The sequence below is a fragment of the Ostrinia furnacalis genome, unplaced genomic scaffold, assembly GCF_004193835.3.
Source record: "Ostrinia furnacalis isolate ACB-3 unplaced genomic scaffold, ASM419383v2 OfSCF5720, whole genome shotgun sequence".
Taxonomy (NCBI): domain Eukaryota; kingdom Metazoa; phylum Arthropoda; class Insecta; order Lepidoptera; family Crambidae; genus Ostrinia; species Ostrinia furnacalis.
The window spans coordinates 23,725-38,029 of NW_021135959.1; the positions used below are offsets into that span (position 1 = coordinate 23,725).

The 14,305-nt window shown below is 37.5% G+C and overlaps 1 protein-coding gene across 3 annotated transcripts; it reads right to left on the reverse strand.

Annotated features, from left to right (window-relative positions):
• Nucleotides 1-5,682: 5,682 nt before the first annotated feature.
• NitFhit (ntrilase and fragile histidine triad fusion protein NitFhit) lies at nt 5,683-14,216 on the reverse strand. 3 transcript variants are annotated; one of them, XM_028316474.1, is made up of 11 exons: nt 14,115-14,216; nt 13,614-13,793; nt 12,768-12,926; nt 12,044-12,239; nt 9,510-9,642; nt 8,611-8,829; nt 8,045-8,236; nt 7,632-7,746; nt 7,298-7,375; nt 6,705-6,790; nt 5,683-5,833 (listed from the first exon to the last, which is right to left on the reverse strand). In XM_028316474.1, the coding sequence occupies exons 2-11, from the start codon at nt 13,719-13,721 to the stop codon at nt 5,713-5,715; spliced, it is 1,407 nt and encodes a 468-aa protein (XP_028172275.1). In that variant the 5' UTR covers nt 13,722-13,793; nt 14,115-14,216; the 3' UTR covers nt 5,683-5,712. The 3 variants fall into 3 exon arrangements, with proteins under 3 accessions (XP_028172275.1, XP_028172273.1, XP_028172274.1); XM_028316472.1 differs by having other exon boundaries at nt 14,029-14,173; XM_028316473.1 differs by having other exon boundaries at nt 14,015-14,172.
• Between the last annotated feature and the right edge of the window lie 89 nt (nt 14,217-14,305).

The following is a 14,305-nucleotide window of genomic DNA, read 5'->3' on the forward strand; positions in this document are numbered from 1 at the left end:
TACGACAAAATTAGTCCGCAATAAGAGGGCTACGCTGGGCTGCCCTATCATGTGCCCTCACATGGCTACAGTAGCCGACACGTTAGGACACCGCTGATGTAGTTGTAAGCGATAGCCGCTGCTGGTCTGGCTTTAAGAGCATCGCGTTTCGAATCAAGATTTCCGCTGCTCTTCGAAATCGTCAACTTTTTTCTGCAACAGGCGCCTCCACTTCAGTAGGTGGCTAGCAGTTTTTTCCCGCTTTAGGGGGTCAATGTCGCATCGCTTCATATGTCTTTTCTTTTTGCCCCGTCCGTAACGTCGATGTGACGTCGACTCGATCGGGTTGCACTTACTATATTTTTACTTATTCCTCAAAGTGCTCAGAGTCCCAAAAGTTATATTTTATCTTACAGATAACTTCTAATAGTCTATCATGGACTTATCAGTAAGTTATGAATAGGCCTTTAGTGCACAAGGAAATTAATTCAAACTTAGTTCCAGTACTAAAACCTAATACTTAACTACGAGTAAGTATGCCAATTACTTAGGGCATCTAAAGATCTTACCGTATTTCAAATATGCTAGCGGTTGCGGTATACCTACGATACCTTAGGGGGCAATATACCTAAGTTTTGAACCCTAGAATGTAACAAGTCATATTGAGGTAGGTATTTAATTAATTTAACGGTTAAGTTCAAAGATTTGCTTAGTTAGGGTAATTTTGGGCTAGTTGTACATTTATCATTACCTAAATCTAGATCATGTACTTACCTAAGTAAATAAGGTACCTAGCGCCCGAAATACCACTCACTGTTTAATCACGAAATCTCAAAAACTAGTAACACCTTCAAACTTAGAATTGGCAGGTAGGTTCCATTATAGGGTGTAGACATGCTAAAAACGGATTTTACGAAACTCCACCCCTAAGGGGTGAAGGGGGGTTGGTCCACGCGTACGAAGTCGCAGGCAGCCGCTAGTTAGTATGTAAACTAAAGTAGGTAACAAAGTCTGAAGTCCGCAGTCTTATGCCCATAGCTGGGCATTAACTCGTTAATCCGTTAATCGTTAATTAACGAAGTTAACATTTCTATTAACGGATTAACTTTTAAGTTAACTTTAAAAAATGTTAACGGACTCGTTAACTTCCGTTAAATTATCCTAAGTCCGTTAATCCGTTAATAGAGTACCTACTATTTACCAAAAGCACGCTGAAAAACTCTAGAAAAACGCGTTCTGACAAGTACAGTCGACAGCACATCAAGCTATACATTTTCGTTGCAAAGTCGCCCCTATCGCAACTACGTAAGATACCACAGTGTTTACGTTGACGTGCTGTTGACCGTACGTTCGGGCTTCCAGAACTTTCAGAACCCAAAACAACAGTTTTTGTAACCAGATCACTAACGACACTTGTTAGTTTGTGTGGGACAACTCTTGCAACTGAATTTAAGGCCAGTTTACAAGCTTTTATTCTGAAATGCAGTTGTACTAAAACGAAAAAAATAATTGCACTTATGCAAGGTTCAAATAATTTCGAAAGCTTGTAGCGCAAACAAAAAAAAACCGGCCAAATGCGTGTCGGACTCACGCGTCACGCACAAAGGGTTCCGTACCATTGATTTATGAAATTATTCTTTTTTTTAATGTAAGTTATTTGTATGACAGATTACGCGGCAATAAGCGGTTTACGATTTACGAGGTATTCAAAAAATACTACTTACTAGAGAGGGGGGGGGGGGGNTTTTCCACTTTGGAAGCGTCTGTCACGCAAACTATTCGGTTTAGAAAAAAAAATTGTAGAAACCTCGATATCATTTTTGAAGACCTATCCATAGACACCACACGTATGATTGATGAAAAAAAAATTTTTGAATTTCAGTTCTAAGTATGGGGAGCCAATATTTATTACTATTTTTTTATTTTTGTATCAAAAACTTAATGCGGTTCACAGAATACATCTGCCTACCAAGTTTCAACAGTAAAGCTCTTTTACACTGGTCATCACAAAAATCGACCCTCCCGCGACAAGCACTTTCAAACGTATGCATCCCCACATCCCACCAATATTGGCACCATTTAAAAGCCTAGTTCTAAACTTCATTTCATTAAAGGAAATGTTTTTACCCCAAAAATGTGTCTGTAGAAGAATCCAGTCACTTTTTAAAAAATAGGTAGTTAGGTACGCTTGAGCCAACTTTTATGGCTATAAAACTGTTACGTTGGGATTAATCGCTATCCATCTGTTAAAGAGGACACGTCGTGAGATCTTATTTTAAAAATTGGTGTAATTGATCCCAGAGGTGAGCCCAAAGTTAGGTCTTTTTTCAAGTCACATTTATTGTATATCGCGTTTATGTTAATCGTTTATTAAGAAATTAAATGTTTTTTTCTTTAAGCATATTTATTGGGCTTTCAAATAACACTAACCAATATTATTGGGGCACCATGATTGTGTCAGTAGAAACGAGTTTTTCAGTAAAACGTAGGTGGGCCGATTTTTGTGATGACCAGTATAGTTTCGGAAAAAAATGGAAGTTGCATGTTCTCTAGAAAACTTAAGTCGCACTTCGCGAAGCTATCGGAGAAGTTCTGGTCCTCGAGCTGGTCTTCGAGTATGCAGGTTATGATCCTCCATTCTTCTTCTTATTGTGTGCTTACTGATATTCACTGGGCTTGCTGTTTGTAAACGCTGGCGTATATCAAACGTAGTGAGATCCCGATTTCTTGATACTGCAAGCACGATAATCGGGTCATCGCGAGCTGACATACACCTTAATTCCCCACTTCTTGGTCTTCTTGTGTAAAAGGCGGTCTGGTCATGCCTTTTTAAGGTGTATCTTAAGTTTGTACGCCATAAATTTAAAGTTTCAGCCATCTCCCGCTGCATACGCCCTTGACTTCTAAGCAACACTATTTGAGCAACTTGAGCTGGAGTAATGGGCATTATTCTCAAATTATGGATACAAGAATAACCCTAAGATTAATTTAAAAACAATAAACAAAACGCCAAACCCTTACAACATTTAATATCGAATTTAAACTTACCCGTACTCTTTACGCTCCAACAACGAAATGCGTTTCTATAGTCAAAAAAGTTAAACAGACGCATTTTTTTATTAATCTAGCCTCTTAAATTAACAAAAACAAATGTTCTGTTAACATGTCACACGAAACTTAGGTATACAACACCTATTTAGCCTCATATCTGGGTGTTTAGGCTTGGGCCAAATTCCGTGCCGCTGAGTGTAGTAGGTACTACATGCTTTGTGTCATTTATTATTCAAAATTGCAGTGCACGGAACGATAATTTATTTACACTGGATGTCAAGCAAATAGAATTGAAGTAGGTAACATACCTACTCGTAGGTAGTTATTATCGAAATGAATACAATAGAATGGACTCTAAGTAAACAAAGTAAATGACCCAGAGAAAAGTAATTGAAACGCATGGAAAAAACCTGAAAGGCATAGACTAATTTACTAAACACTAACTACTTATGCCCGCGGCTTCGCTGTTCTGTTTGTTATACCAGCCTATGAGACTATTCCCCATAGCTGGGCACCGTTAATCAAATAGTTAACTTCGTTAATCGTTAAACCGTTAATAAAAAAATTAACTTCGTTAAACGTTAAAACGTTACATTTAGCAAGATTTAACGCAAGTTAACGTTAATCGTTAATCCGTTAACACCTTATAATAAAACGAAAAAAATAATTGTATGTAAGGTTCAAACAATTTCGAAAGCTTGTATCGCGCATGGAATTTATTCCTCTTTTTAGCCAGACAGTTTTGACAGTTCCAACTCCTTGCAAGACAGTTTTTTTAGGATAGCTGCCAAAGCCACGATGACCCAAACTTCATAATCCACCAACATTCTAACCTAATATTGGGAGCATACACTGACAAACTTTTATAAAATGACGTTGGTCTGGCGTTCACCAGCTCTTAGTCTATAGTATCTCAATCTCAGAGCCTTGGTTCAATTACAATACAATTTAGCACAAATGTGCTCGAAAAGACAAATTCAACAAACCCAAACTCGATAAGTTTCCACCATTTAGTTTAGGAATTCCTATGGCCACCTCCTGACTCCATCATCAGGACCCTGGACATCATCTAGTACTAAAGTGCTCAAAAAGACAAATGTAACGAACCCAAATTCGATGCGATTCCGCCGTTTCATTTAGTTCGCCTCCTGACTCCATCATTAGACTAGCTCAATGGTACCACAACATTGCATTTTCATCGTACTTACATAAGTATACCAAATTGCAGCTCAATCGGTTGAGGAGAACTGGTCTTAAATTCAGTTGCAAGATTTGTCCCACACATACTAACAAGTGAAGTCAATATAAGCATGTAAATAAATAAATAAAATAGCATTTTTATATTGTTTCTTTCTGGTTACAAAAAACTGTTGTTCTGGAAGTTCTGGAAGCCCGAACATACTCGTCAAAACGCGTTTTTCTAGTGTTTTCTAGTGTTTTTCAGCGTGCCTGCTATATCTTTTTGGTAAATAGTAGGTACTGGATTAACGATTAACGGACTTAGGATAATTTAACGGAAGTTAACGAGTCCGTTAACATTTTTTAAAGTTAACTTAAAAGTTAATCCGTTAATAGAAATGTTAACTTCGTTAATTAACGATTAACGGATTAACGAGTTAATGCCCAGCTATGCTATTCCCACCTCCCGTTCCCACCGCTGCAACTCCTGTGTAGCCAGGATCTACAGCTTGACCGCCAATAACCCAACCAGTGAAGGTCAAGTCAAGTTTGTCCCGGGGGAAAGTTACATACTTAACTGTTATTGGACCCGCAACGAAATTACCAACCTATGCAATAATAATTGAAAAGAGTGGAAAAAAACCTGGTTTCTTAGGCATAGAACACTATCGATGAATTTATACACTAGTTTTGCCAGCGCGCAGCGGCTTCGCCCGCGTGAAATTGTATTGTATATTATTTATTATTATTATTTATGTAGGTACTTTGGGTGAGAGTTATTTAGCTTACAAGATAGGTCCCCATACTTATTTGATGTTAACTGTCCGTGGTTCTTCGAGGTTATAAAAACATTGTTTTGTCACTCATGCGCTTTGCACTGGAGCAGTCGAACTTGTTCTTCTGATTAATTTCGTTGCGGGTCCAATGACAGTTTAACTTACCCCGGGGACAAACTTGACCTTCACTGGTTGGATTATTGGCGGTCAAGCTGTAGATCCTGGCTACACAGGAGTTGCAGCGGTGGGAACGAGAGGTGGGAATAATCCCGTTAATGTGTAGAGTTAGTTTGTCTCTACATGAGATTTGAAGACTTTCACATTGCAATATGATTCTTCTTGGCAACATTTTACAAGAAAATGTTTTTCATCATTATCATTTCAGCTACAGGACGTCCACTGCTGAACATAGGCCTCCCCCAATGATTTCCACATCGCCCGGTCGGTAGCGGCCTGCATTCAGCGCCTTCCCGCTACCTTTATGAAAATGTTTTTGATGGGTAGGTATAATAATTTTCTTCAAAATATTTCTTGAAGTATAGAATCGTTTATAGATCGTTCGAAGCGCGTCATTATGGAAGTGTGCGTTTGCACTCATGGAGCATTTAGCGTGTACCGATAACACTCAAACATTAGCGGAAGAATGTGGGGCTTCGTGGATGAAACGATCTATAATTTCGAATGAATACACCAAAGCAAAATATAATTTATAGCACATTTATTTACATTATCTACTTAACAGGTTTTCTTCTTTTATCATCTTCTCTATTTCTTTCTTCAAGAAACTCGCTTCTTCTTGCATTTCTTCTAAACTTCTGGCAGGTTTCGCTGGGTGTCCTGTTTTGAACCTGAGGAAATAAAATTATAGGTGTGGCGTTTAAAACTTAGTCATTGCCTGAGGTATGGGAGCGACTTCAGATTATGATTCAGATAATAATATGGTAGCTAGTGCATTCAGAGTATTATTATTATTATTGGTTTTTGGGCCTTTATTTGCGCCAACTCGACCAGGTTTGATCTATTGTGGCAGCCCTTGTCTTTAAAGTTCACTGCTTAGTCCCGTTGAGTCTATAAATTTCCAGATTCTTTGGAGCGTGATATCTGCTATCTCATCCGGGTGCATGATGTGTCGCCCGAGATGGATACTTCTTTTGCTCATAAGCGGGAAGCATGAGCAAAGAACATGCATGGCCGTTTCTTCTTCTGTATGGCAGAATCTGCACAGAGTTTCCTCGGTCATCGGCATTCAGAGTAGGGCTGTTATGGATATGTAGTTTCGGTTATGGATCCGGTTACGGATATAGGAATATCATTATACCGGTTATCGTTTCGGATATTTTTTTATTTCGGATATCCGAAAGTTTCCGTTACGGTTACGGATATCTGTGCTTTAGAATGCAATTTGTAATAGTTGTCCAACACGGTTCATTCTTTGCCGCACACTGTCTTTACATCGAATAAAAAGTAATAAAAAAATAAAAAGTGATAAGTAATAGATGGCATTATAAAGGTAAATCAGGCTGTTATGCCTTTACATAGTATAATGCTATACAAAAAACGATTGAAACTGCCTACATCCGAAATTATCCGAAACTTTTGGTTACGGTTACGGTTTCGGATATTATTTTATTTCGGATATCCGAAAGTTTCGGTTACGGTTACGGATATCTATAACATCCCTGATCAAAACCCAAAAAATTAATATATTTTTTTACTTACTGATCGTGTTTAGCTAACTCTAAATATATGAGATCATTGTCTATGAAGTCTCCTTTTTTCCTTGGCATAACATGGCAGTGTAGATGCTGAAAAACAAATAAAATAAAGGTGGATTTATATTTGTCTGAAGAGTTGTGTCATGATGACGCATCAAAACAGAATTGGTTTCATACATTTAGGTTGGGTTGCACTATCTCTTACGAAACGTCAAGTCTGTCAAACTCCATTCAAAAAGACCGGTTAAAGTTATAGTTACGGTTAAATTTAAGGTGGTGCAATTCAACCTTAGTATGATAACGTCAAACGTCAGAAGCCGACACGTCACAACTCTAGTTTGAACGTTAGCTTTTTATCTCAGAATTTGATTAAGTAAATATTATTTCTTTTTTTTAACACGTGTTTGACGGAAGTTCCGACGTATTTTAATCATAAATATTAACATTTATTATTATTATTACAAAATTTTTTATTATTACAAAAAATTAACACTAATTGGAAGAAAAAAAAGTTGTGGGTGTTTTTGGAAAAATCTCAGTCCAGTATAAAAGTACTTATCTCCCAAACTAAAACTGTTTACTTAGATAAAGTAATACCTTAACAGTCTGTCCTGCATCTGGGCCATCTTGCACGGTAACTGTACACGATTGTGTGTTGTGTACTTTTTCCATTAACTGAAACAAACAATTAGTTTTGAATAACTTATGAATTCAGATTTTTTAGTTATGAAATTAATAAAGTTTGCCAATTAACTGGCAGAATAGTGACATCACAGCCAGTACCGCCATACAAAATCTATGAGATTCTGAGTTGAAAAATGTTGACTGAGGTTGCGGTCAAATAACCGCAATCACATCTGGCGTTAAGTGTACATACGTGTCTAAATCTCTGTCTAGGTAGTAAGCATAATAAATAAATAAAATACAATACCTTTTGAACCAAAATCACAGTTCTGTAGAAATCATCAGCTTCTTCCGGAGTCAAATCTCTATTCCTTTCGGCCAAGCGAAGAGGCGCCACCAATACATGACCTGGTATGACACACCTGAAAATACATTGGATGTTAGACTTTATTGCATACAAGCTGTGAGCGCGCGACTTCGTACGCGTGTAAATTGAATATTTCCCGTTTTTGCACAATTTTTCGCGGTTCACCCGGACAGCTAGTTTAGTATGCGACTCGTCAGAAGCCGTTACGACACGACACGACACAACGCTGTAGTTTAAACGTCGCTACTACATGTATGACATCGATTCCGTTCTGATGCGTCACGACATAACACGTCAGACAAATATGAATCCGCCTTTAAAAACAAAAAAATGTGTATGATTTTGTGACCTACCTCAAATTAACAAAAGCGTAAGTCAACTTGGACTTATAGAAGACACAAGTGTCCGGAACTCGGACGTGTCCGAACACTTGCGTAGGTCCGGACACGGTCCGGACGGGGCTGTCCGGGGCCTCTGTCCGGGGCTTGTGGGCCAGCAGCGGGGATTTGCGGAGCGCTAGCGTGTAGAGTGAGTAGATATCCTTTCTGAAACAACAGAAATTGTGGTTTATGAGACAGATAACTTTTTGTAATTAATAAAGAACTATCAAGATCTTGATATCAAGTAAGTTATCAAGAACTTTATCAGCGACCGAAACTTTCGCGGCCTACGAAACATAAACTGCAGTTTATCTGACAGCTAAGTTCCTGATAAACTGTCTGGGACTTTATCAGTAATTGGTTAAAGTTATTAAATTGGAGACCTAAAACAAATAGTAATTTATCTGACAGAGAAACTCCTAATAGACTATCTGAGACTTTATTAAGGGAGTCAAGTTTCACCAACTTACCTTTATTCGAAGCATCTAAAACTTACATTTTATCTGAGATATTAGTACCTGATAAACTATCTCACCCACCTCCTATGCTGAAAGACGGGCATGTTTCTTCTGACGTCTGCCAACTTATCGCTCGACAACTCAACCACCTTATACACTGACGTTTCCTCCCCGCAGTCCGCTATAACTTCGCCCCATGGATCTACACACAATGCGTGGCCATAGGATTGTCGTTTGGCGTTGTGTTGACCGGTCTGAGCCGCTGCTATGACGTAGGTTTGATTCTCTATCGCGCGCGACCTTTGGGGAATTGAAAAAAAAAACATGAAAAAATCGAACTGCCTGAGACGGTCAGGTTTAATAACTGTTGAGAAAAAAAGTTTTAGAGCGGATTATATTTGTCTGATGCATTGTGTCATTATGACGCATTAGAACAGAATACGTTTAATACATGATGTGACACGTCAGAACTTTCAGAAGTCATCACGACACCACACAACACTAGTTTATGAAATTGATTCCGCTCTGATGCGTCACACACAACTCTTAAGTAAATTAAAACAAAAAAAAACCGGAACTTTGTTAAATCGTGGTTTCTAAACTCAAGCCAATAAAAAAAAGAAAATTAAACACATTTGGGCTTAAAACCTTTTCGGTAACTCAGTTAAACTTCTGCTCAATAGGTAATGGGAATGGGGGATTTGTGTAACTTTCTATATCACGAATCCCCATTAGATTAAAAAAATGCCAACAAAAAACTTTAAAAAAAAATTACAATATCTTATGTTTCAAGAAAGTTCTCTGAATTTACCACAAATGCTTGTAGCACAGATCGTGTATAATTTACAATTATTACTTACCTGATAATTTACCTGTGTAACAGGATTGAAATCGAAAAAAAAGTGGGGCAGTAAATTATCTTCTGACTACATAAGTTTGCTAATACGTAGACCATTGTAAATTGTAAATACATCAAATACCTCAACAAAACATGCCAATGCGCCGCCCCAGTCACTTTAGTGAATGCAGACGGATAGGTCAGAATCTCAGCACCCATTGAAGCGAGCGCTGTGCTTAGCTCGGGGAATCTCATGTCATAGCATATTGCCATTCCTGGAAATTACCAAACATATATTTGAACTAGCTTTCCGCCCGTGTGTAATTTTGTCTGTCACAGAAAACTTTATCGCGCGCGTCCCTGTTTCAAATACCAGGATAAAAAAAGCATACCAGGATAAATATGCCAAAAGACAATGCCGGAAATTAGCGTCTTTTTTTTTTCGCGCGGCCATCGACCAAACCATGTTTTTTGGTTACAAAATAGTGTAATAAACCAAACTTACTATGACATGTATACCTCTAAACTCAGTCTGAACTGAGTTACGAGCATTAGAAATTTGATGATTTTACATACTAGATTTGCCTTTTGCGCGCAAGTTTTGTAAAAAATTGCAACAAAATGGTGACGTCTTTTTTTATTGCGCTAATTCTGCTCCACACTGATGGCTGGAGCCTATAATGGATTTGTTTGTTTACACATACAATGTTTAGTTCAGTGGTTTAGGCGTGAAAGCAAGACAGACAGACAGACAGACGGCTACTTTCGCATATTAGTATAGAACCATATAAACTTTTATTATTTGTTTTTAACAAACTACCCTGTAAATTTGTCAAAGCCGCTTACAAAACGGTCAAGTTAACTGCGCCCTGGCGGCCGTTACGTCACAGCAACGCTCTGGCAAGGACAGGGCGAACGCGGGGAGGTGTGCAGGTAAGTGGGAGGGAGAGTCGCATACCAGTCAGATGCGTAGTTAGCTCGATAAGGTTGTAGTTTTGTAGTTTTTAGGGTTCCGTAGCCAAATGGCAAAAAACGGAACCCTTATAGATTCGTCATGTCTGTCTGTCCGTCCGTCCGTCCGTCTGTCCGTCCGTATGTCACAGCCATTTTTTTCCGAAACTATAAGAGCTATACTGTTGAAACTTGGTAGGTAGATGTATTCGGTGAACCGCATTAAGATTTTGATGCAAAAAAATAATAATAATAAATATTGGGGGCTCCCCATACTTAGAACTGAAACTCAAAAATTTTTTTTTCATCAAACACATACGTGTGGGGTATCTATGGATAGGTCTTCAAAAATGATATCGAGGTTTCTAAAACATTTTTTTTCTAAACCGAATAGTTTGCGTGACAGACGCTTCCAAAGTGGAAAAAAGTTGGTCCCCACCCTAACTCTCTAACTTCTAAAATAAGAAAATGAAAAATCTAAAAAAAACATATGATGTAATTACTATAAAAACTACCAACGAAAATTGTTTTGAACTAGATCTAGTAAGTAGTTTTATTTTTTTTTAATACCTCGTAAATCGTAAACCGCTTATTACCGCGTAATCTTTCATACTAATAACTTAAATAAAAAATAATAATTTTAATTTCATAAATCAATGGTACGGAACCCTCGGTGCGCGAGTCCGACTCGCACTTGGCCGGTTTTTTGTTTCTAATATTATTTTTAGATCGTTTTTAACTGGAGCTAGTCCATTTGCATTCCATGCTCCAATACGAATAGAAGTCATTTCGTCTTGCTGACTAGTGTAGTTATGAGGTTTATTAGGGTCCCCATTTGTTGTAACAGTAAGTCAATTTTTAGAGCTTGTCTATTAATTGTTTCTAGTAGAGTGATCTCATACTCACTATGTGTTTGGTTACTGGTTTGACCCGATTGGGTTATATGAGGATTTTGATTTCCTGTTATGTTGTAGGTGCCTGAACCTCGTGGTTTATTACCATTCTTCAATACTTCACTATAGGAATGTGTATATTTATCTGTGATATTTGATTCGCTTTGGTCTCGTGTTAGGGGTACCCAGTTTTCTCCACCAATGGTGTTTGTGACAGTCGGTTGCGCCTGCTTTGGTTTGTTGGCATCATTCGTATTATTCTTGTGATACCTTCTGGTGTATATGTCACGGTACACTGAGCACCCTTTGTAATTTGCGGGGTGACTACCTTCACACAAGGCACAGGTGGCCGGGGTGTTTCTGTCTTTACCACAATCTTTACTGCTATGGGTTTCTCCGCATTTCACACACCTAAAAGGTCTCATGCAGTAATTTTTGGTTTGGTTTGGTTTTTTTAGATGGATTTAACTTTTTGAGAGCAGAGAAATACTGGATAGTTTTTATCCCGGTTTTTTTTGGAAGAGGGACAAATCATGACTCACGAGCAAAACTAGCCAGAAATTAATAAAATTAAACTTTTCGTTTGGGCAGGCCTCCCACTAGGTGGACCGACGATCTGGTGAAGGTCGCGGGAGGTGCCTGGATGCGAGCGGCGTAGGACCCGTCTTTGTGGAAATCCTTGGGGGAGGCCTTTGTCCAGCAGTGGACGTCTTTCGGCTGAAACAACAAAGTTTTTGTCTAAATTAGATGATACTGTGTTAAATGTTGTTGTTTTTTTTATTTAACCTTTGAAAGATAGAATAGAAAGAAAGAAAAATATTTACATATGTACCTATCCTTCCAACCGGTGTATCCACAGGAGTGACCACATGTCCTCCTGGATGGCTGAAATCGCTTTCTTTCAACCGAACGTTCTTCTCCGGAATCTCTACATCGAATAAATGTAGTTTCCTGTACGTCTGTACTATTTCTCCATTGCTATCTATGATAATGTGTGTGTTGTACATTTTGTCTGGCTTTGAATCATCCTGAAACGTGATGTAAATGTTTATTAGGTAATTAAAATATGTCATAATAATAAAGGACTATGCAATTAAAGATTAATGATTTTTTTTAAATGAACATATGAATAATAAAATTAATGAATTACAAATGTGGTTAAAACAACAATATTGCTAGGATTCCAATCTAAATGTACTGCAGAACTTAAATTTTAGGGACTTCAATTACTAGTGCTTAGAGTATAATGTTTTAATGCATATGGAAGGACAAAGACTCTTTTCAGCACCAACTTATATGGTCTTTTAATTTTGATCAGAAAAGGGTGGATTCTACTACCCAAATACAATTATTTTTCTGATACAACCATTAATAACTTCTCAAAAAATGGACTTTTCCATACTAAATATTTGAACTTAAGAAAAGTTGTTGAATTTGAGCAGTAGAATCAATACTATTTGTTTGATCAAGTATAAGGACAAGTAAAAATGCCCTGAAAATGACCTACATGATGGTGACAATGAATTTGTAATAATTTTATGCCATATTTAAAGTACCTTTTCATGAACACCACCCATGGACAGCCAGACCTTGTGCTTGGCGGCCAATTCTCTGTACTTTCCCACTGTGTTCCCACCGAGGATTGGCTCGGCGAACTTTACGATGTCATTTTTGTTGTCACAAATATAATCGCACGCTTCTGGGAAGAATATCATCTGAAAATCAAGTCATCAAGATTTAATAAGAGTTAAGAAAGAATTGAATATGTTCTTTCCTTAAGCAGGGCTACGTTTATAGATGACCCAAGCTGAACTGTCCCACCAAACTCAATGACAGGGGGGCGCTACCATTGTTCAACTATATGGTTTCCAACATGGCAAAAATCGGAACCAACGATCCGGTATTGACGGTGGCACCCCACTGTCAATGTCATGCATAGGACAGTTCAGTATTTTGGAACTATACGTAGTTTTGAGTCTATCTGACAGTGTTTCTCATGCAGGCATCTTGCTTTGCGTAAGAGGGATAGAAAATTTGAACACTTCGAATAATTTCTGAGAGTAACATTGCTGTAACTGGATGTTACTATTTATATGTGACTTTTGGTCATTAAAGTGTTAATATAAAAATATTAACACTTTAATTACATTAAGCTATTAAATCACAACTTGAAAAGATACTTAATTTATAGATTTAAATTAGATTTTATTCCTTAAAAAACTTTTTAAGTAACTAACATCAATTTTAATTAAATCTAAATTCTTTATTAATTTCTTATTAACTTGATATAACCATTGGGGAAGGCCTATGTTCCGCAGTGGACGTCTTGTGGCTGAAATGATGATGACGATGATGATATGAATTGATATAATAAAAAATAATTTCTAGCAATAATGAATTACCTGGGCCCCATCATTGGCTGCATCATTCACTAATTTACTAACTGCTTGCAAATTCTGCGTTTTGTCTGCGACGGATGTCATTTGGCACACTGCAATCTTCTTGGACATTTTGGTTTTTTGACTGACGTGCCTTGTGAAGTCTTTTTGGTATATTTTTGTCAGCAGCGTTAAACTCCACAGCTAGAAAAAGATGTTTTAAAAAATCTATTTCCGTCTCTGAGTTTTAATAAGTTTTATTCAAACCTAATTTTCTGAAAGTAGGTACTTGCAAAGGTTCTACAGTACAATTACAGCCACTTGAATGTAAGATAAGCATAAATAAATGCACACAAAAGAATCTATTTGCAAAACAAATAAAACTGATAAGGGTTAATAATGAACATTGATAAGAATATACATACACTTTGGAACTTACGCGCATGATATTGGTCAATAATTTATAGCAGAATTATAATTTCTTTGCAATTACCACTGAAAAGTATGTAAATATTTTTTATTTACCGAAAAAACCTGCTACCGATTCCAACTTTTGACTATTTTTGACATTTCACCATATGATTATGACCTTGACAATTTATTTGACATTCAAATTTGAAAGGTAGTGATGACCGAGGGGCGATATGTGGGGTAAGTAAATGGGTATCTGGTATCTGGCACAAAAATCATTTATCTTTTTTTAGACAGGAAGAGAA

Bases quoted from the DNA above. Each gene is read 5' to 3' on its own strand.
- NitFhit (XM_028316472.1), bottom strand. The intron at 12,927-13,613 runs GTAATTCATTAT...CTTGATTTTCAG, and splicing joins CAGCCAATGATGGGGCCCAG to ATGATATTCTTCCCAGAAGC. The intron at 7,747-8,044 runs GTAGGTCACAAA...ATGTATTTTCAG, and splicing joins TACGCTTTTGTTAATTTGAG to GTGTGTCATACCAGGTCATG.